Source organism: Alexandromys fortis, unplaced genomic scaffold (genome assembly GCF_014885135.2).
Source record: "Alexandromys fortis isolate MF-2015 unplaced genomic scaffold, M_Fortis_MF-2015_v1.1 scaffold_26, whole genome shotgun sequence".
NCBI classification, from domain to species: domain Eukaryota; kingdom Metazoa; phylum Chordata; class Mammalia; order Rodentia; family Cricetidae; genus Alexandromys; species Alexandromys fortis.
Genome location: NW_026067894.1, coordinates 845,258 through 866,367, shown reverse-complemented (window position 1 = coordinate 866,367; position 21,110 = coordinate 845,258). Strand labels below are relative to the sequence as shown.

The 21,110-nt window shown below is 42.6% G+C and overlaps 1 protein-coding gene across 2 annotated transcripts in view; it reads left to right on the top strand.

The window, feature by feature from the left end:
- Window positions 1-21,110, top strand: part of Fbxo42 (F-box protein 42) — a 61,875-nt gene that overhangs the window by 6,464 nt on the left and 34,301 nt on the right. The window contains exons 2-3 of one of the 2 annotated variants that reach the window (XM_050153278.1): window positions 14,771-15,036; window positions 19,785-19,901. In XM_050153278.1, the coding sequence (XP_050009235.1) occupies window positions 14,787-15,036; window positions 19,785-19,901 (367 nt within the window). In that variant the 5' untranslated portion in view covers window positions 14,771-14,786. The remainder of the gene's footprint in view (window positions 1-14,770; window positions 15,037-19,784; window positions 19,902-21,110) is intronic. The other variant, XM_050153288.1, reaches the window with a different exon arrangement.

The following is a 21,110-nucleotide window of genomic DNA, read 5'->3' as shown; positions in this document are numbered from 1 at the left end:
AAGCTGAGTGAGTGAGTCGCCATGATGCTCCCACTCCAGACAGACACAGGTTAAGATCCTCTCTGGTAAGCCAGCTCATGGGCTACACAGAATATTAGAAATGGGTTAGAACAATATGCAAGAGCTAGCCAATAAGAAACTGGACCTAGCCAGGCCAGGCAGTGTTTGAAAGAATACAGTTTCCGTGTAATTATTTCTGGGTATAAACTAGCCATGCGGGAGGCCAGGTGCCGGGGACGCAGCCCTGCCGCTCCTATTTCAACACAAACTTAATAAAATGTCTTGCTAATGACCTAATGACCTTTTGATTTAAAGAACAAGTGTTCTGGAAGGCATTTACTTTGTAGCTCAGGCTGACCTTGAACTTTTTTTTTTTTTTTTTTTTTTTTTTTTTTTTTTTTTTTTTTTTTTTTTTTTTGGAAACAGGATCTACTATGTATCTTTGACTGGCCTGGAATTCTCTATGTACATCAGGCTGAGACACTCATAGAGCTCCATGAGACTCTGCTTCTCGAGTAAAGGCACATGCCACCACGTGCAGCTGGCATCTCCTATTTGTAATCCCAGCAGTCAGGATGTTAAGGCAGGGGATTGTTGTTAGTTTGAGGCCAAACTGGGCTATAAAGTAAGACCCTGGCTCAACCTCACTCTTTCCATCATGTCGGGAGGAGTGTCCGGGAAATCTCTGCTTGCTGATCAGTGTTGAAACTGAGCTGACATGAAGGAATGAGTGGACACTATTCTAGCAGCTTTATATCTTTTCCACGTGTCAATTCAATGTGTTTAACTTTGTCTTTTTTAAAAAAATATTTATTTATTTATTTATTTATTTATTTATTTATTTATTTATTATGTGTACAATATTCTGTCTGTGTGTGCCTGCAGGGCAGAAGAGGGCGCCAGACCTCGTTACAGATGGTTGTGAGCCACCATGTGGTTGCTGGGAATTGAACTCAGGACCTTTGGAAGAGCAGGCAATGCTCTTAACCTCTGAGCCATCTTTCCAGCCCTTAACTTTGTCTTTGTATTAACTTCTTCAGTGTGAAGTACCTAGTGGAATCATCTAGGAACAATACTTCATGAGACTGTAATCTGAGCACTCAGTGGCTGAAGCAGGAGGTTTGGCTGTTCTGGATTGTAGAGAGCTCGTCTAGCATGTCCAAGATTGATTCCCCAGCATTGAAAAAGAAAACCAAAAGATACAGTTAGAACTTGGGGTGCTTCTACTTCCTTGTTTGTCAGTACAGCCCACACTGATGCACTCTGTCTAGCATCACTCCTGTTGAAAGTGAGCCCAGAGCCTTGAACATGGTAACCACTGAACTAAACCCCACCCCATTTCAAGTTTTGATTTATATCTTGCAGCTTTAATGAAGTTGCAGACTAAATGTGGTATCGTATACCTATATTCCCAGCACTTGGGAGGTAGAGGCAGGAGTATAGCGAGTCGCTGGCTAAACTTGGCTTCACAGACCCTGTAGGGGGAGGGGCAATAATAACAGGATAGCTAAGTCCTTAGAATCTCGGTGTTGTCCCTCTCTTGTATGGACTGCTGTGTGGTGCCAGGTGTCAGCGTTACTGTAGAGTTTGTAAACGGATCGATCCATAGTAGTGAATGTGAAACAGTGAAACAAGGAGTATTTATTATAGTAGGGCACTTTTTTACCTGGGGGTTCTTTTCAAGAATTTGGCTGGGCGGTGTCTTTAAAAAAAAACAAGAAAAAAAAAATAATTTGTCATGTCCGTCTGTCTGTCTGTGTTCCATACTAGCGTGGAATTGGGGCCTTTGCATAGGTAAGTGTTCTGTCTTTTTCTTTGTTTAAGTTTTTACTCAGGCCTGGCGGTGGTGGCGCATGCCTTTAATCCCAGCACTCGGGAGGCAGAGGCAGGTGGATCTCTGTGAGTTCGAGACCAGCCTGGTCTACAAGAGCTAGTTCCAGGACAGGCTCCAAAACCACAGAGAAACCCTGTCTCGAAAAACCAAAAAAAAAAAAAAAAAAAAAAAAAAAAAGTTTTTACTCAGCATATAAAGTTCTGGGTTTCATTTTGACATTTTCATATGCATGTATCATTTTACTTCTCATGTTTGCCCCTCTTCCAAATATTTCTAAAATTTGTTACTTTCTTAATTTTTATATTTATTTATTTATTTAGATTTTCGAGACACGGTTTCTCTGTATAACAGCTGTCCTAGAACTCAGGCTGATTTGGAAATCAGGCTGGCCTTGAACTCACAGAGATCCATCTGCCTCTGCCTCCCGAGTGCTGGGATTAAAGACATGCACTACTATGCCTGGTTACATTTTTTGAGTGTGGAGGTGCCATGGTACAACCTGTGGAAGTTATTTCTCTTCTTCTTCCACCATGTGGGTCCTGTTGATAGAACTCAGTCGTTGGCTGTTGAATGATAGAAACTGGTCAGCAAGACGGAAGTGAGCATGTCTTACTCTGCCCTTTAAGTGCTAACCCTTAAACCTGAATTGCAGTATTGCTGACTGTAGCCATCCCTGCTTCCCCACCTGTAAAAGTACATTATATTGTTGCAAGGAAGAAGGGCCGCTTGTTTGTCCCAGCTGCCCAGAACCGAAATAATCACACAGAAACCATATTAATTAAATCACTGCTTGGCCCATTAGCTCTAACTTCTTATTGGCTAACTCTTATATTAATTTAACCCATTTCTATTAATCTGTGTATCACCACATGGCTGTGGCTTACCCAGTAAATTTCCCAGCGTTTGTCTCCGGTGGCTCCATGGCTTCCTCCAACTCTGCCAGTCTTTCTCCCAGCATACAGCCTAGCTTTCTCTGCCTAGTTCCGTTCTTCCCTGCCATAAGTTTAAAGCAGTTCTTTATTCTTTAACCAATTAAAGCAACACATAGACAGAAGGACCTCCCATACCATTTCCTCTTTGTTTAAACAAAAAGGAAGGCTTTAACTTTAACATAGCAACATTTCATATAACAAAACAGTTATCAAGCAAGAATTATAGTTACAATATTTATATCTACTTTTTATCTATTTTTTAACTTTATTAAAGACTCCAGAAGGGGGGCTGGAGAGAGGTTAAAAGCACTGGCTGCTCTTCCTATGGTCCTGAGTTCAATTCCCAGCAACCACATGGTGGCTGACAAACATCTGTAATGAGATCTGGTGCCCTCTTCTGGCATAGAGGTGTATAGGCTGGAGGAACATTGTATATATAGTGAATAAATTTATTTAAAAAAAAAAACTCCAGAAGGATATAATATTACTTAAGTAAACAGGAAGTGCATTGTAAGCTACTTCCAGAACTCTAGAATTGACAGAGACATCTTGCTGCCTGGACAGTCACCCAAAGTTTTTCTGTACCATTGGGGCATCCATCTTTTTAGCCTACAGGCCCATAGTATCCAGCAGACTTTTCCACAAAGCAGGAAATTTCAAAGACAGTTCCACCTATACTGGCAGTTTGTCTGTCACATTTTTCTGTGTCTTGCAGAATGTCTAGCCCACTCTTTTATGAAGCAGGAATCCCGAAGGATCATCTCACCTTTAGGCAAGTTTAGCAGTCATTTCTCTGCGGGTCCTGCATGTCCAGTTTATCAAGAAGTCTAAGCAAGAGCAGCTTTTTGCCCAAATGGGTAGCCAACTCCGTAAGGAGCCTCTTCGATGCCCATCATCCTCTTGAAGTAATTGGAGCAGATGTGTCTTGTTGTCATGAAAAGTCCTACATTCTTAAACATTTTAAATGCCATATTCTGTAGTCTTTGAAAGGTTTGAAGAATGCCTATCCATCTGAAATAATCTCTGTACATCTAGAAAACCTAACTAACATGACTACAAACTTGACTATTATAGATGACTATCTATTACATTACATTTTAAAGTGAGCTGCACAAACACAATACCTTAATCAAGAGCAGAAATATATATATATATATACATATATATATAGTATAACAAAACTGACCTTGAATTTGTATCAGTAAACCAAGATCCATACCCATGCAAATCTCTACAGCATTATATGGGGTGACACAGAAAACTGAGGACAATCTGTAATGGCACTTTCCATGGTCCTTTTTTTGTTTTTGTGATAGTCTCCTTCTGTAATCCCAGCTAGACTGGAATGCATTATGTAAATGGAGCTGGCCTTCAATTTGCAGTAGTCCTTGGTCCTGGGGAAGAGAGCATGAGCCAGGGTCGGACACTATCTTTTTGTTTGTTTGTTTGTTTTGTTTTATTTTTTGAGCTGGTCTCACCACTACCACTGGCTGTTCTGGAACTCACTAGGTAGATCAGACTGGCCTCAAACCACAGATATTTCCCTATATCTGTCTCCCAAGTGCTGGGTGGGATTAAAGGGGTGACTGCCACCTGGCTAGACCCTGTATCTTGAAGCTTACTTGCTACCTTAGAGCAAAATTCTAGCTGTGCGTGTTACATCTTATTATCTTCCTGCTATTTATTGTCTTGTCTCTGCTCCCGTGGAAACTGTAGCAATGAGAAATGAAGTGTGGGTTTTAATTAGGCAGGTGATTAGTGGGTAGACTCTAACTTGTGAGGTGGTGAAAAGGAGAAGCTCTCTGCATGGTTGCACTGGCTTTGGTCTTGTAGGCTACCTCACTCAAGTGCTCACAAGTTCTAAGATGGCAGTAGCTCCTGTGTAAGGGATCAAAGGTCAGAAGGAGCCGAGAGGCCTGCCATGCTCCAAGCAGAGAGGGATACTTCAGAAGTGGGGGTGGCAAGCAAGAATAGAAGTCAGAGTTTCAAAGAGATCTGAGGACGTCTGAGGACCAGGGGATGAATGAAATCTGTGGGAAAGGCCCAGTAATCCCCTGGGCACAACAAGGTATATACTGGCTGATCATTCTAGTTTTTGTTAGTTTTGGGTCATTGTTTCTCCATATAACCTAGGCTGGCTTTATACTTGCTCTGTATCCTCAGGCAGACCTAGAACTCAAGATCCTCTTGTCATAGCTCCCATGATGCTGAGATTACAGGAGTCCATGCCCCCACCCCAACCAAACAGTAGAATACACCAGTTAGGTATCCTCTGATCCAGTCATTCTTTTAATTCTGACACTACCTGGAGGCAGTGGTAGTTTCAGATATCAAGGTTGAAGGTTCACAGCTGCCAGAGTGACCCCTCTCCCCACTCAGATGCCAACTGTAAGTCTGGTTTCTCATGTCCTTTGGGCTCACAGAACTCCTACAAACACTACATATACTACTTTATTATAAAGATAGGGATGGAGCTCTGGATTGCTGGTGGACTGCTACAGCATGGGGCTCTGCATTTGGTCCCATACAACAAACTAGATGTGATTTCACACAGGAACACAGCTCACAGCACTGAGCAGGGCCCTGGTAGGAGGATTGCTGGAGTTTGCTTGGCCACCAGTCAGAAAACGCTAGCTCTGGAGTCAGTGAGGGACCCAGCCTTAAAGGAATAAGGTGAAGTGATGGAGAACTCTCCTCTGGCCTCCATGTGTATGCACAAGCCACACACAAGCACTAAAGGCTGTACAAGAATGGAATTGCCTACAGTGAGCTTGTGAGAAGTGCACAGTCTCCATCCCCTCTGCGCACCACCTTCTACATCCTCAGTCGCTGAGATCTCCCCACACCCAGGTTTCCTCCTCCTCCTCCTGCTGCTGTTGCTGCTCCTCCTCCTCCTCTCCCTTCTTCTTCTCTTCTTCTTCTTTTTTTTAAGGCAGAATATTTTAGAGCCCAGGCTGGCCTCCAACTCTCTATTATAGTAGAGCATGACTTTGAGCTTCTAACCTACTGTCTCAGCCTCCTGAGAGTTGGGGTTACAGGCTTGTATTACTGTGCCTAGTGTCTTTTTTAGTTTGATTGATTAAATCACTGGCCATTGGTGATCAAGTTAGCAGTTGGAGGGTGGGCCAACGTGCTCACCTTCTAATCATGCCTTAATCTTGCCTGTGATCAGCCCCAATCTGGAAGCTCTTGGGGCTGCAAGTTGTAAGTCAGCTTATTAGTACAGAAAGAGTCTACTTTGAAAATGCTTTGGTTTTTAGGAGTTGTGTGCCAGGAAACAGAAGAAAGACCAATTATATATTTCATAATTATCACAGTCACACAGGAATTCTTAGCATTCAGCATTTCAAGGTTATATTTTACATCTAGTCATTAACATTAATTTTGTTAGTAAAGGACTTTATGGTCATTCATTAGAGTATCAACAGCTAGGCATGGTAGTACATGCCAGTGATCCCAGCACTGGCGAGCCAGAGACAGGCAGATCAATGTAAATTTGTGGCCAGCCTCAATCCTATGGAGTTCCTGCCTTAAACAACAAAGCACAGGGGCTGTTGCGGGGACTCAGCAGTTAAGAGCATTGGCCGCTCTTGCAGATGACCTGGGTTTGGTTCCCACTAACTACCCACATGGTGGCTCACAACCATCTGTAACTTCAGTTCCAGGGCATCTGATATCCTCTTCTGACTTCCACAGGCAATAGATGCACATGTGTGGTGATATTTTTGTGTTTTAACAAATAAAGCTTGCCTGAAGATGAAGTGGTGACACACACCTTTAATCCCAGTATCAGGGAGGTGGAGATGGGAAATGATGTGGCTGGGTGGAGAGAGGAATATAAGGTGGGAGGAGACAGGAACTCAGTGTAGTCCAAAGTAGCAGTCTGAAACAGTCTGAGCACACAGTCTAAGGATTAGTACAGACAGGATCGCCCCTTCAGTCTGAGGATTCGGCAGAGGTAAAAGGTCTCTGTTTTAACTGGCTGCACTGCTTCTCTGGTTTTTCAGCTTTCACCCACTAATATCTAACTATGGGTTTTATTTATTAAGAACAATTAGAATTTGTATAACATATGTGATACACAAACATATACGCAGACAAAACACTAATACACAAAATAAGGTGATAAAACAGCAACTAAGGGTGTTAACATTGCTGGGGAGTATAACAGCTGATAGAGCGCTTGTGTGGGTTTTATCCCCAACCCTATAAGAAAGCAAAATATTGATATTGATAAATTCCTATTAGTATGCTAGAGAGGTGAGGTTTTAAAGGTGAGCAGGCTTCCTGGTGACATCTGTTGGAGGTTAGCAAAGGTTAAAAGTTCATCGATGTTAAATGTTTGTAAGCCCAAGTTCCTTGCGGAAGAGTCTTTAGCTGTCTGTGGAGCCCACTCATCTCCACCTAAGGTCAGTTTATATTATGTGAGTAACAAAAGGGGAAGTTGAGGTCAGCAGAGCTACTGTAGTGAGCTCTAGACTAGGGCAACCAAAGCTGTGGGACCCAGTTGTCGCGTTGCTTCTCCCATTATAGCCACCTCCATTTTGCAGGTTTTTATTATTACAAGGAAGGTGCTCGAAGCTGCCTCTGTACATGTGCTGTGTGTATATGACTGCAGTGGAAAGATGCCTTAAAATTACCTTAAGCCCCTCTCCTGTTTGCATATTTAAGTGGATAAATGTTGCCAAATGAAGTACTTCAAGTTTTCTGCCCTCTGTTTTCCTTATGCCTATGCGGTAGCAGAATGCCATTGCAGATGCAGGCAGCTCTAGGAGATGTTAGGAAAGAATAGTTCACACTGCAGAGCTAGTGTACAGAGCACAGTGAATTAGGTTAATAAACTGATCTTTGTGTGGGCAGACCTGCTGTGAATGAGTGAGCTGCTCTGCTCCTCTTAAACTGAAGCCTTGAAGTGGTGGGCTTATGATGTCCCACGTTCCTCTGCATCATGAGTTTTCTGGCCTGTATAACTTTGGAATAAGGCTTGGACTTTTTCTTCAGTGGCATTAAACTAATATTATATGAGACTCTATTAGTAAAACACCAAGCTCTGTGGAATAGGGTTATGAAACTCTGTGACTTGACTTTATAATAAAGTTCCATTGATATAATCAGTTGCCGTTTATTAGATAAAAGTAAAATATAGTGTTAGATAGTTAAATCTTATTAATAATCTAGACCTGAATAATGTAGTGAGAGAGCTGGACGTGGAGGCACAGGCAATCAGGAAGCTGAGACAGGAGGATTATAAATTCTAGACTAGCCTGGACTGGATAAGAGTTTGGAAGGGGGGGCACTGTTTGTAAATTCCCTTTTGATTTGTTCTGTATTTTACAACCAAAGCCTTCTGCTTAAAGTTAAAATTATATACCAAATTATTATTTTTTATCTTTTTGTATATTTTTAATAATTTAACTTTATTTTATGTGCATTGGTGTGAAGGTATCAGATCCCTAGACTAGAGTTACAGACAGTTGTAAGCTGCCATGAAGGTGCAGAAAATTGAACCCAGGCCGGGCGGTGGTGGCACATGCATGCCTTTAATCCCAGCACTCAGGAGGCAGAGGCAGGCGGACCTCTGTGAGTTCAAGGCCAGCCTGGTCTACAAGAGCTAGTTCCAGGACAGGAACCAAAAAGCTACGGAGAAACCCTGTCTCGAAAATTAAGAAAAGAAAATTGAACCCGGGTCCTCTGGAAGAACAGCCAGTGCTCTTAACTATTGAGTCATCTCTCCAGCCTCTATATGCCAAATTATTATAAACAGGGTTGTCCTTATACTTTGTATCATCTTCTCTTAGGTATAGAAGTTCAGGGCGAGTGAGGTGGCTGTTCGGGTAAAGGCGTCTGCTGCACAAACTTGGCAACCTGAGTTCAGTCTCTGCAACCCTCAGCCTTCATAGGGGTGGAAGGAGAGTTGTCTTCTGACCTCCACACATATTCATCTCCCCCATCAATAATAAACTTACCTATAAAAAAAGAAAATTAGGATTGGAGAGATGGCTCAGCGGTTAAGAGCACTGCCTGCTCTTCCAAAAGTCCTGAGTTCAATTCCCAGCAACCACATGGTGGCTCACAACCATCTGTAATGAGATCTGGTGCCTTCTTCTGGCCTGCAGGCATACATGCAGACAGAATACTGAGAATACTGTACACATAATAAATAAATAAATCTTTTAAAAAAAGGAAAAAAAAGAAAATTAAGCTCTCAGGTGTAGTGGCACAAGCCTCTAATCACACAGCCCTCTGACCACTAAGTCAAGAGGAACGTGGATTCAAGACTGACTTAGGCTATATGAGACCTTGTCTTTAAAAAAAAAAAAAAAAGTGGAGGGAGCTAGTGTCTCCATTTTTGGCTGAAGATGTGGCTTGCTTAGTGGTAGTTACTAGGTATGTGCAAAATCACAGGTTCAGTCCTCAGCACTGCATAAGGGTGGGGAGCGTACAGGTCTCAAAAAATAGAAGTTTGAGCCCAGCCGTGGTGGCACTCACCTTTACTCCCAACACTTGGGAAGTAGAGGCAAGTGGATCTCTGTGAATTTGAGGCCAGCCTGGTCTACACTGTTAGTTCCAGTACAGCTAGGACCATACACAGAGAAACCCTTTCTCAAAAAATAAAACAAAAATAACAACAAAAAGTTTGAACATTACAGTTTGGTGTAATAAGAGGCTACTTCTTCATTTACCAGTAGCCCAGACCTGAAATAATCACACAGAAACTATATTAATTACAACACTGCTTGGCCAATGACTTAGACATATTTCTGGCTAACTCTTATATCTTAAATTAACCTATTCCTATTATTTTATATTTTGCCAGGAGGCTCATAGCTTATCAGTAAGGTTCTGGGACGTCTGTCTCCTTCGGCAGCTACATGGCGTCTCTTTGACTCTGCCTGCTTTCTCTCTATGTCTCTGTTTGGATTTCCTACCTGGTTTTATTCTGCCCTGCCATAGGCCCAAAGCAGATTCTTTATTAATCAATGGTAATAAAACATTCATGGCATACAATGGGGAATCCCACATCAGTATGATTATGCTTTTCTACAAAGTACAGAAAGTTGAGTCTAGAACGCATGGTTCTTTATAAGAAAAATTTGGAACCTAGAGTATGTCCACTGATTGTTGAAACCAGTGTTCTTTATATCAGCATCTGCTTAGTGGTAGCAAATCCTTTGGCTGCTGCAGACAAGGAGAATGAGTAGCTGCGAGGCTGGTCCATTTCTACAGCCTCTTATAGGTCCTAAGGCACTTTTATTTAATATTGACCATTGTAAAGAATAGTATGATTTGGGACTGGAGAGATAGCCATATGGTTAAGAGCAATGGTTGTTTTTCCAAAGGATCCAGTTCCATTCTTAGCATACACACATGGCAGCTCACAGCAGTCTGTAACTCCAGTTTCAGGGGGCCTAAAACTCTCTTCTGACCTCCAGGGGCACCAGGCACACATGGTACACAGACATACCTTGTAGATAAAACATCCATTCACATAAAATATTGTGTGTGTGTATGTATAAAGTATGATTTGAGCATGGTGCCACTTGCTTGAAATGGCAGCACTTTGGAGATTGAGGCAGGAGGATCACAAATTTGAGGATAGTTTATCTAAGCTACATAGAAAGTTCTAGGCCTGGACTATGTCAGAAGACTGTCCCAAACACAAAGAATACTGATGATTAGTACATTAACACAGGTAATTTGAGGACATACTTTATTTTCCTATTTTATTGAAGTGAGTCTGTATTGGGTGACAGACATGTTAACCATTGAAAAAACCCTCACTCTTGCTGACATCTGTTATTAAATGTAGGATGCTTTATAGAGCCACTCCGTGGTGTCTGTATCAGAGGAACTCAGTTTGCTAATAGCAGCAGTACAGCAGTGGTTATGCCAAAACATTCTATTCCTGTTGTTGCTCTTAAGTCGTTGACTGCCATGAGTGAAGGAGTCTCCTGATTATGAGCTTCCGTTACTATAGATATTTTAATTTTGCGAATGTGGTCATAACATCTGTTTGAGTGCTGAATGGATTTTACCCTTTTCTCTAGTGTGTTTTTCTAACTGGAAAGTTACCAGTTTAAGAAATATTATTTGGGGGCTGGAGAGATGGCTCAGTGGTTAAGAGCATTGCCTGCTCTTCCAAAGGTCCTGAGTTCAATTCCCAGCAACCACATGGTGGCTCACAACCATCTGTAATGAGATCTGGTGCCCTCTTCTGGCCTGCAGGCATACATGCAGACAATATTGTATACATAATAAATAAATAAATATTTTTTAAAAAAAGAAATATTATTTGGAACCTTTCCATCCCCACTTTCCTATTGATGTTCTGAAATCCTACCTGTTAGCCAAGCTGAGTTCAGCACATCTTACCACATTGGTCCCCACCTCCTTTGGGCTGTTCAAGCTTGATACCACACACAATTTAGCATATACTGCTCTGTGCTATTGCTCACCTATGTGTTATTAGCTACTAGTGGGATCATTCTCTCTTTTTATCTGCTGTGAGATCCAAACAGTATTAATAATTGAAACAATTGTATTTATGTGTGTGTGTCCCAATATGTGCATGCCACAGTGGGTGTGAGAGGGCAACTTTTGAGAGTTGACTTTCTTCACCATGGCACCCAAGGATGGAACTCAAGTTGTTAGGTTTGTATGACAAATGCTTTTTCCATCTCCCTGACCCTGAAATGTAGTATTTTGGTCCATGTATGTTGGGAGAAGGCAGTTAGTTTATTCCTGGCTGCTCAGCCCTGAAATAATCACACAGAAACTGTATTATTTGCAATACTGTTTGGCCAATAGCTAACTAGTTCTTTATACCTAGAATTAACCCGTTTTCATTTATTTATTTGTTTGTTTTTTGAGACAGGGTTTCCCTGTGGCTTTGGAGCCTGTCCTGGAACTAGCTCTTGTAGACCAGGCTGGCCTCGAACTCACAGAGATCCGCCTGCCTCTGCTTCCTGTGTGCTGGGATTAAAGGCACGCACCACCACTGCCTGGCTCCATTTCCATTATTTTATATTTTACCACAAGGCTCATGGCTTACCGGCAAGGTTCCAGCTAACAGCTTTCCCCTCTGGCAGCTACATGGTGCCTCACTGACTCTGCCTTCTTTCTCCCAGCATTCAGTTTAGTTTTCCTGCATAGCTCTATTCTGCTAAGCCACTGGCCGAAACAGATTCATTCATTAACCAATAAAAGCAACACATAGACAGAAGGACTTTCCACACCACGTGTACATGTTACATTGTTAATTATTGACTGTGAAATATGTCAAATATGTCAAAATATTATCCCTTACAATTTTCCTACTTTCCATAACTTTTCATTTGACTTGGCATAAAGATAAGGATGATAATGGCGATGTAATCTTAAAGTTTAGCATAATCTTTGGGTGAACCATGTTATGACTGTGTATAGATGCCTCATCCAGCAATGTTTGCATCATCAGGAGCAGCACTGTCTTCAGCTCACACTGGCACCTCTGAGGTGGGAACTTCCTAGCTTCTAACAGCATCTGTGATTATGGTAAAAAGCTTTTGAAGTTATGAAGAGCAAGCTGGATTTGGTTCTAAATCTTCAACTATATTTTCAGCGAATCAACTGAATTTCAGTTTTGTCTGTCTGTCTGCCTGCTTGTTCTTTGGTGCATGTAGGGGAGATAGGAGAGAAATGTGTGGGAACTGTCTCTTTCCTTCTACTATGTGGCTTCTGGGGATTGGACTGAGGTCATCAAGCTTGGGGTAAAGTGTCTACCCATTGAACCATCTCACCTTTCAATCTTGTCTGAGACAGGGCCTCCCATCAAAGCTGGAATTCAGTGGTGCAACTAGTATGGCCAGTTAGTAACCTAACCTCTTGGCAAATAAAACTGGCATTCTCAAAAACAAACAAACAAAAAACCCAACAACAAACAAATAAAAAACTCTTCTGGTGTAGGAGTTCCTTCTGTTTGTGTGTTGCTTTCATTGTTTGTGTGTTGATGAATAAAGAAACTGCCTTGGCCTAGTTGATAGGACAGAACTTAAGTAAGGCAGGGAAGACAGAACTGAAGGCTGGGAGGAAGAAAGCAGAGTCAGGAGAGCCGCCAGAGTCAGACATGCCGAATCTTTCCCGGTAAGACACTGCCACGTGGCGATATACAGATTAATAGAAATGGGTTAAATCAAGATGTAAGAGTTAGTCAATAAGAGGCTAGAGATAATGGGCCAAGCAGTGATTTAACACAATTTCTGTGTGATTATTTTGGGGCTAAGGTGGCCGGGAAGAACAAGCGGGCTCTCTCCTTATTACACTCTTTCTGCTCCCCTCTTTAAACTTCAGAATTTAAGGGACATAAACCCATATTATTTTTGTCCAGCAGACTACTGGTACTCAGTGATGTGCGGTGTGTTGGGGGGGGGGGATTTGCTGTCGTGTGACTCAGTTCTGTTGTAAAGTGATGCGAGGTCAGCATACAGGTGCTCCGAGTGTGTAATAGTCTGAATGTAATCAGCATACAGGTGCTCCTAGTGTGTAATAGTCTGAATGTAATCGGCCCCCCCCATAAGTTCATGGGGAGTGTCACTATTAGGAGGTGTGGCCTTGTTGGAGGAAGTTGTATCACTGTGGGGGTGGGCTTTGAGGTAAAGTCTCATAATATGCTCAAGGCATGCCCAGTGTCTCAGTTCACTTCCCGTTGCCTTTGGATCAAGATGTAGAATTTTCAGCACCTTCTGCAACACCATGTCTGCCTGCACACTGCCATGCTCCCTGCCAGGATGACTGAACCTCTGAAACTGACACCTCAATGAAATGTTTCCGGTCATGGTATCTTTTCACAGAAATGGAAACTCTTAAGTTCTGGGCGAAGTATCTAGAAACCTCATGCTCACTGGAATGCCCCATGGAAGGTAAAGAAGCCCAGTTAAACAGCCCATCTTCGAGGTCTAGGTCTGTTGCGTTGACTTGAGATTGTGAGTTTTCCCAAAGACCCCTGACTTTGGGGAAATGAAGAGCTCTGACACTGGTGAGGATGAGCGCTTGTCTTTGTAAATAGCTTCATGAAAATCACATTCCTTGAGTTAATGCATTTACGTGGGAAATGCTTTAGGCCAAATGAAAACAAAACAAAATTCAGAGCATTAAAAACTGCCTCTGTGTCCTCGGGGGTTATGAGTGCTTGGTGGAGGAAGTGAAAAGGAAGCACTGTGTGAATTGGTGCAGGCATGCAGTACCAAGGAGAGGCACCTGGCACCTGTGTCAGGGCAGAGCTAGCAAGCCTCTAAGGCATGGCACTGATGCTTCCCTGAACCATACGAAGGTTGACACTGAAATCTCCTTAAAACTTACAGAGACCGTGGGAATGCTGCTGCACAGATTTGCTAATTGTGCTTTTAGGAGATTTGGACAGGAGATAAATTGTTTACTCTTGTATGAGAATAATGGAAATGGAAATGACCTTCTATAGCCTCTGATTCAGTTGTTCTGAAGCCGATCTGGACTCACTGTCAGTGTTGTACCGGGACTGGAAGATGTATCTGAAGTTGATATGAAAAATTGCCTCACCCAGTGGGTCTTTTTCTTGGACTTTTTTCTTTGTTGAGTTTAGGGTAGAGTGATGTCAATGTAGCTCAGTAAATTAGAGAAAGGAATCAGTTGTGTGCATGTAGAAATGAAAACAGGAACAAAACTCTTTAGGAACTTAGGGGACTGGTGAGGGAGTGAGAATGGGAGTCGCAGGGGAAGCAGTAAGCTCAGTACATCATGTGCCTTACACCTTATAATTCTAACATTTGGAAAGCTGAGGAAGGAGGATAACTGTGAGTTCAAAGAGAGTCTGGGCTACAGGATGTCTTGGCATTTGACCTCTGTCGAATTAAGGTGGTCTCATCTAGTGTGAGGACGTGCTGGAGCAATTTCATGCTGTGTAGGAAGTAATCCACAAGCCACTTGGGTGCTCAGTTGCTTCTGTGCTTCTGAAAGTTGTTCCCTAATACTTATTTCTTACCCACTACAGCTTCGAGTGGGATGTCATGGCCAGCTCTTCAGACAGTGAGGATGACAGTTTCATGGCTGTGGACCAAGAAGAAACTGTACTGGAAGGAACAATGGAGCAAGATGAGGAATCCCACCCAGTGTTGGAAGTTGAAGAGACAAGACATAATAGGTCCATGTCTGAGCTGCCAGAAGAAGTTTTGGAGTATATCCTGTCCTTCCTTTCACCGTATCAGGAGCATAAAACTGCAGCTCTGGTCTGCAAACAGTGGTATCGGCTTATCAAAGGTACTATGGGAAAGACAGGTTCTTTCAGGTGTATGTGTGTGTGTGTGTGTCTGTGTATATACTACATGTGTGCAAGTATCCCTGGAGGCCAGAAGAGGGCATCAGATGCCTTGGATCTTGAGTTATAGAAGGCTTTGAGCCACCTAATGTGGGAGCTGGGTTTGAACTCAGTCCACTGGAAGAGCCGCAAGAGTTCCTAACTGCAAAGCCCTGGTTATGTCAGCTATTATTGAGTAACTTAGTTTTTTTTATTATTACTATTATTATTTTTTTTTTCGAGATAGGGTTTCTTTGTAGTTTTGGAGAATGTCCGGGAACCAGTTCTTGTAGACCAGGCTGGCCTCAAACTCACAGAGATCCGCCTGTCTCTGCCTCCTGAGTTCTGGGATTAAAGGCGTGCGCCACCACTGCCTGGGTTTGACTCCCCCTTTTTAAATTTATTTTTATTAATTGAAAACTTATACAATATATTCTAATCACGATTTCCCCTCTAGCATTTCCTCCCAGAGTCTCCCTACTTTTCCACTCTTCCAACACTACTCCTTTTTTTTTTCTTTTTTTCCAACTTTTCTTCTTTTCTTTTCTTTTCTTTTCTTTTCTCTCTTTCTGGTTTTTTTGAGACACAGTTTCTATGTGTAGTTTTGGAGCCTGTCCTGGAATTTGCTCTGTAGACCAGGCTGGCCTTGAACTCACAGAGATCTGCCTCCCAAGTGCTAGGATTAAAAGCATATATCACCACTGCCAGGCCCAACATAATATTTTTATTTATTATTTGGGAATTTTACATCATACACTCTGATCATACTCACTTCGCAGTCCTCCAGAGTCTGCCCTCTGCCTTTGTGACCTCCCCCGCCCCCAGAAGAAGAAGCAAACAAAAGGAAAACATGTCCAGTGTGTGTTGCCCATATACTCAATGGAGCATGGTTAGACTCCCAGTGGCTAGCCCCTTAAAGAAAATTGAGTCTGGGCTGGAGAGGTGGCCCAGCAGTTTAGAGAACTGGCTACTCATCCAGAGGTCCTGAGTTCAAGTCCCAGCACCCACATGGTGACTCACAACCATCTGTAATGAGATCTGGTGCCCTCTTCTGACCTGCAGGCAGAACACAGTATACATCATAAATAAATAAAATCTTTTAAGAAAAAAGAAAAATTTTAAAAAAAGAAAAGAAAACTGAGTTCTTTTCCACTTGGCACCCCCACGAGAAGCCATCAGTTGTGGAGAGCTACACTTCAGCATCCTTATCACAGTATTTTTTTTTTTTTAAGATTTATTTATCTATTATGTACACACTGTTCTGCCTGTAAACTAGAAGAGGGCACCAGATCTCACCACCGGTGGCTGTGAACCACTATGTTGATGCCAGGAACTGAACTCAGGACTCCTGGGAGAGCAGCCAGCTCTCCCAACCCTTGAGCCATCTCTCCAGCCCCCCTTATCACAATTTTTTTAAAAGAGATCCCTTTGATCACTGTGTTGACATCTGTGGTCTGTATGGCCACTGGAGTCCATGCTGAGGCCAGAGATTGTGTGGATGTCCGTGGTCCTTACTGTTGCTGGAAACCATGTAGAAGTTGATGATTGTGCTCTTGCTGACTGTAAAGGCAGGGAAGCTACCTTTGTGGTAGTCTCAATGACTGCAGACTCACAGTTGAGAAAGAGGAACATAAAAGTCTCCAGTGCAACCACTATCCCATCCCCCAAAAAAGTAACAGCCTGGGCAGAAAGCTACTGAAGAAAACTCTTAGGCTCTCTTTTTCTTTTCTCCCTTAAAGACATGGTTGTAAAAATTAGTATTAGATAAGTTAACACATTTTTCTTATCTTGGTTAATTTTATAAACAGCTAGAATATTAATATAAAATAGAATACAGTTGTTTAATAATAGTAATAGTAGTATTTAATTCATTTGCAGTTTCAAAATAATAGTTGTTTTGTTTTGTTTTTGAAGATTGATTTATTTGGCCGGGCAGGGCAGTGGTGGCGTATGCCTTTAATCCCAGCACTCGGGAGGCAGAGGCAGAGGCAGAGGCAGGCGGATCTCTGTGAGTTTGAGACCAGCCTGGTCTACAAGAGCTAGTTCCAGGACAGGCTCCAAAGCCACAGAGAAACCCTGTCTGAAAAACCAAAATAAACAAACAAACAAATAAATAAATAGAAGGAAAGATTGATTTATTTGGCTAGGCGGTGCTGGCGCACTCCTGTAATCCCAGCATCTCTAGGAGGCAGAGGCAGGTGAATCTCTGAGTTTGAGGCCAGCCTGATTTGCAAAGCGAGTTTCAGGACAGCAGAGCTGTTATATAAAGAAACCCTATCTGGAAAAATCAGTGTTTTTGTCTGCATGTATTGTCTGTGCTCAATGTACAATACCTGGTGCCTGTGGAGATCAGAAGAGGGCGTCATATCTCTAGCACTGGAGTTAGAGACAGCTGTGGGCCTGGTGTGTTGGCTGTATCTGTGTGTTGTATGTACTTGTTAGTGTGGGTGTATGCATGTGTGTACAAGGATGTGGAGCTGGAGGTAGACTTCCAGTATCTTTCCTCGTGTGCTCTTGACCTTCCATTTTTTTAAATTATTTTTTTATGAAGCAGAAGTGGGGGATAATTGGATCTCTGTGAGTTCGAGGTCAGCCAGGGCTACACAGTGAGACTCTGTTTTCATAAGGAAAAAAGAAAGACCCTTTCTCAAAAATATAAAGGTGTGGCTACAATGCTCCCTTGAGCCTGGGCCCACACTTGGGTGTACCTGTGCTCTCAGTGTCCCTGAGTACACTCTCGAGGTCGCTTATGATTGTGTGTCTGTCAGAGTGTAGGCCAGTGTGTGGGTGTCTTCAGAGTTCAGGGGTGTCAACTTTCCCCAGAGCTCCGTGCTCACTACACAATACATTTTTTTCCTTTTGGTTTTTCAAGTTAGGTTTCTTCTGTGTAGCCCTGGCTGTCCTAGAACTCATTCTCTAGACCAGGCTGGCCTCAAACTCTACCTCTGCCTTCTGCGTGCTGAGAGTAAAGGTGTGTGCCACCACTACCTGGCAACCATCTGCTTCTAAAGCACAGTGTTTGCTGATCTTGCAGAGGACCAAGTAGGATTTCATCACCCTCTTGATGGTTCACAATCATGTGACGCTCCAGTTCCACAGCATCTGGCCAGTCTCTGGCTTTGCCAAGCACCACATGCACACAAAAAACCAAAAACAAACAAAATAGGACTTTAATGAAATTAGTTATTAGAATGATGCATTAAAAACTAGATTGTTCCACAAGCATGAAGCTTTTACTTTTTAAAATCCACTGCATAAACACATATACTTTTTGACACAAGGTTTCTTTGTTTATGGTTCAGGCTAGACTTGACCTTATCATCCTACATCTCAGCTTGGCCTAATGCTCTACTTTAAAAGGAATTTTAGGTTCATTGTCACTAGTGGAAGGCATAGAATTTGCTTTCTGCCTATTCCCCTGTTCACTGATAGCCTCCATTCTTGTCAACACTGCCCACAGCAGTGGTACCTTGTTGCAGCTGAAGAATCTGTATTGGAAGATCACCACCACCCAGAGACCATCATTTATTTCAGAGTTCAATCTGGTGGTGTCCATATTATAAATTTAGACAAGTATATAATGTCATATATACCTTTGGAGTAAAGCTCTCAACCTGTTTAGGGTCTCACCATGTAATGTGGCTGGCCTCTAACTCACAGTGATTCACCTGCCTCTGCCCTTCTAAATGCTGAACTAAAGGTATAGTACCACTATGCCTGGAAAACTCATAACTTTAAAAAGTTATTTATTAATTTTATATGTGTGTGTGTGTGTGTGTAACGGGTGTATGTATGTGCACCATGTGTGTGCAGGTGCCTTTGGAGGCCAGCAGAGGGCATTGGATCCTCTGCAACTGGAGTTACAGGCAGTTTTGAGCCACCCAGCATGTTGGAAAGTGAGCCTGGGTCTTCTGCAAGGACAGTAAGTGCTCTTAACCGCTGCACCAACTCTCCAACCCTAAACTCCTAATTTTTAACTATATATTTTTATTTCATGTGTATGGTCATTTTGCCTGCATATATGTCTGTGTAACACAGGTACGCCTGCTGTCCACTGAGGCCAGAAGCATATGTTGGAGCTGAGTCTTCATGTAGGTGCTCAGATGTGAACGTGGGTCCTCTAGAAGAGCAACTAAGTGCTCTTAACCACTAAGCCATCACTCCAGCCCACCCAAGCTCTTACCTTTTAAGACACAGTCCTCAGACACACACTCAACATTTCGTAATCTATTATATAATAATCTCCTTCTACGTTCTTGCTTAAGCTGGAGGATTCCTGCTCTAACGGCAGAGCTTTTTAAGCAGCGGTTACATTACAGATACTGCTTCATCGCATTCCTTCACAAAGATAAATTACTCCCACCCCTTTGCTTTGTAGTAAATGCTACCAATTATCTTTATTGCTACGGGATATAACTGAGAGTGGACAAGGGTTATCATATGAGCTGATTTAGTAACTTTGCACACACTCTGAATGTCCTGTACCTTGGTAAAATGTAGTTCTTTCAATTTTGACATTCCTTGATTCCATTTTTCTTTGAATGAAAATGAGAGAATTTGGACTTCCTCAAAACATTTATGGCCTATACAAGTGATAAAGTAGTTAAAAGACACAATTTTAATGATCCCTCTACACACACACACACACACACACACACACACACACACATTAGGTATCCGAGCTGATGCCTTTGACTTTGTTCATCTTTAGGTGTAGCCCACCAGTGTTACCATGGTTTTATGAAGGCTGTCCAGGAAGGAAACATTCAGTGGGAGAGCAGGACTTACCCTTATCCTGGAACCCCCATCACGCAGCGCTTCTCCCACAGTGAGTATCCACATTGGGAAAGCAGGTCCCACACTGCCCATGATTGTGTTTCTAGACACTGTTTTGCAGGCGTGCATTTTGGCATTTTAATTAAGAGAATGTAAAATGAAAGTTTCTAACAGAGTTAGGAAAAAGTGAGTCTAAACATATTGTGAAGGCTGACGTGTAACTAACTCAGTGGCAGAGTGCTTGCCCACCTAAGCCCAGGGTTCAATCCCTGACACCTCAACAAATGAATTGCTGGGGCTTATTAATTTTATATTGTTCTTCATTAGATTTTCCACCAACCCCAGCCTCCTGAAGGAGAGGATTTCAGGCATGTGCCTCCATACCTGGTTATATTTTGAGCTTTTGGTGGGAAGGAGCATGTAGTTATTACCTGTGTCATAAAAAAAGTGATTCCAAAACTGAGCAGCTTAAAACAGTATTTCTTAACCTGTTCTTGAAGGTGTGGGACTTGGAGATGGTGTACTGAGTTCTGGTTTAGGAATGTTTTGTAGAGTGTCCATCATTGCTATCCAGAGATTCCCTGTCCTGAAACTTTACTTGGGACTGGGCTACCTCTTCAAAGGAGGCCTCAGTGTCTTATTGCATGGACCTCTAGCTAGAGCCAGGCACAGTCAGCTGCGTACTGTAGAGCAGGTACCCAAGATGGAAGGAAGCCAGGCTATCTCTTCACCATCTGAAGTGAGTACATCTCTTCCTTTCTATTCCGTTGGCCACACAAGGACGGTAGGGGTTGTAAACACCAGGAGGTGAAGATCCTTCAGTGCTACCTACCTCAGATTGCTATACTTATGTCTGGTGAGGTTCAGAAATAGTTATGATTCATTTATTGCTTTGAGGCTAGATGAAAACAGACCAGGAAGGCAGGTAAAGTGTTGTGTGCCACTCTCAAAAAGCTGGTTTTATACTTGTGCTCCTCGAAGAATGTTCGAAGAAGGACATCTTTGAGACCTGTGGGACTCACTGAAGTCAAAAATGTGAGTGTGTGACCATGGAAGACCCTGGGTTACAAAAGTAGTTGAGGACAGGTGAGTTGGCTCAGTGGGTAAAGGAGCCCACTGTCAAGCTGTTACATGCGTCCCATCTCTAGGACCCACATGGTGGAGGAGAACCGGCTCCTGCTGGTTATCCTTTAACTGTGAGTTGTCCTCTTACCTCCACATTCACGCTGTGGCACGGGTCCCTTCCCCAAGTGAACAATCA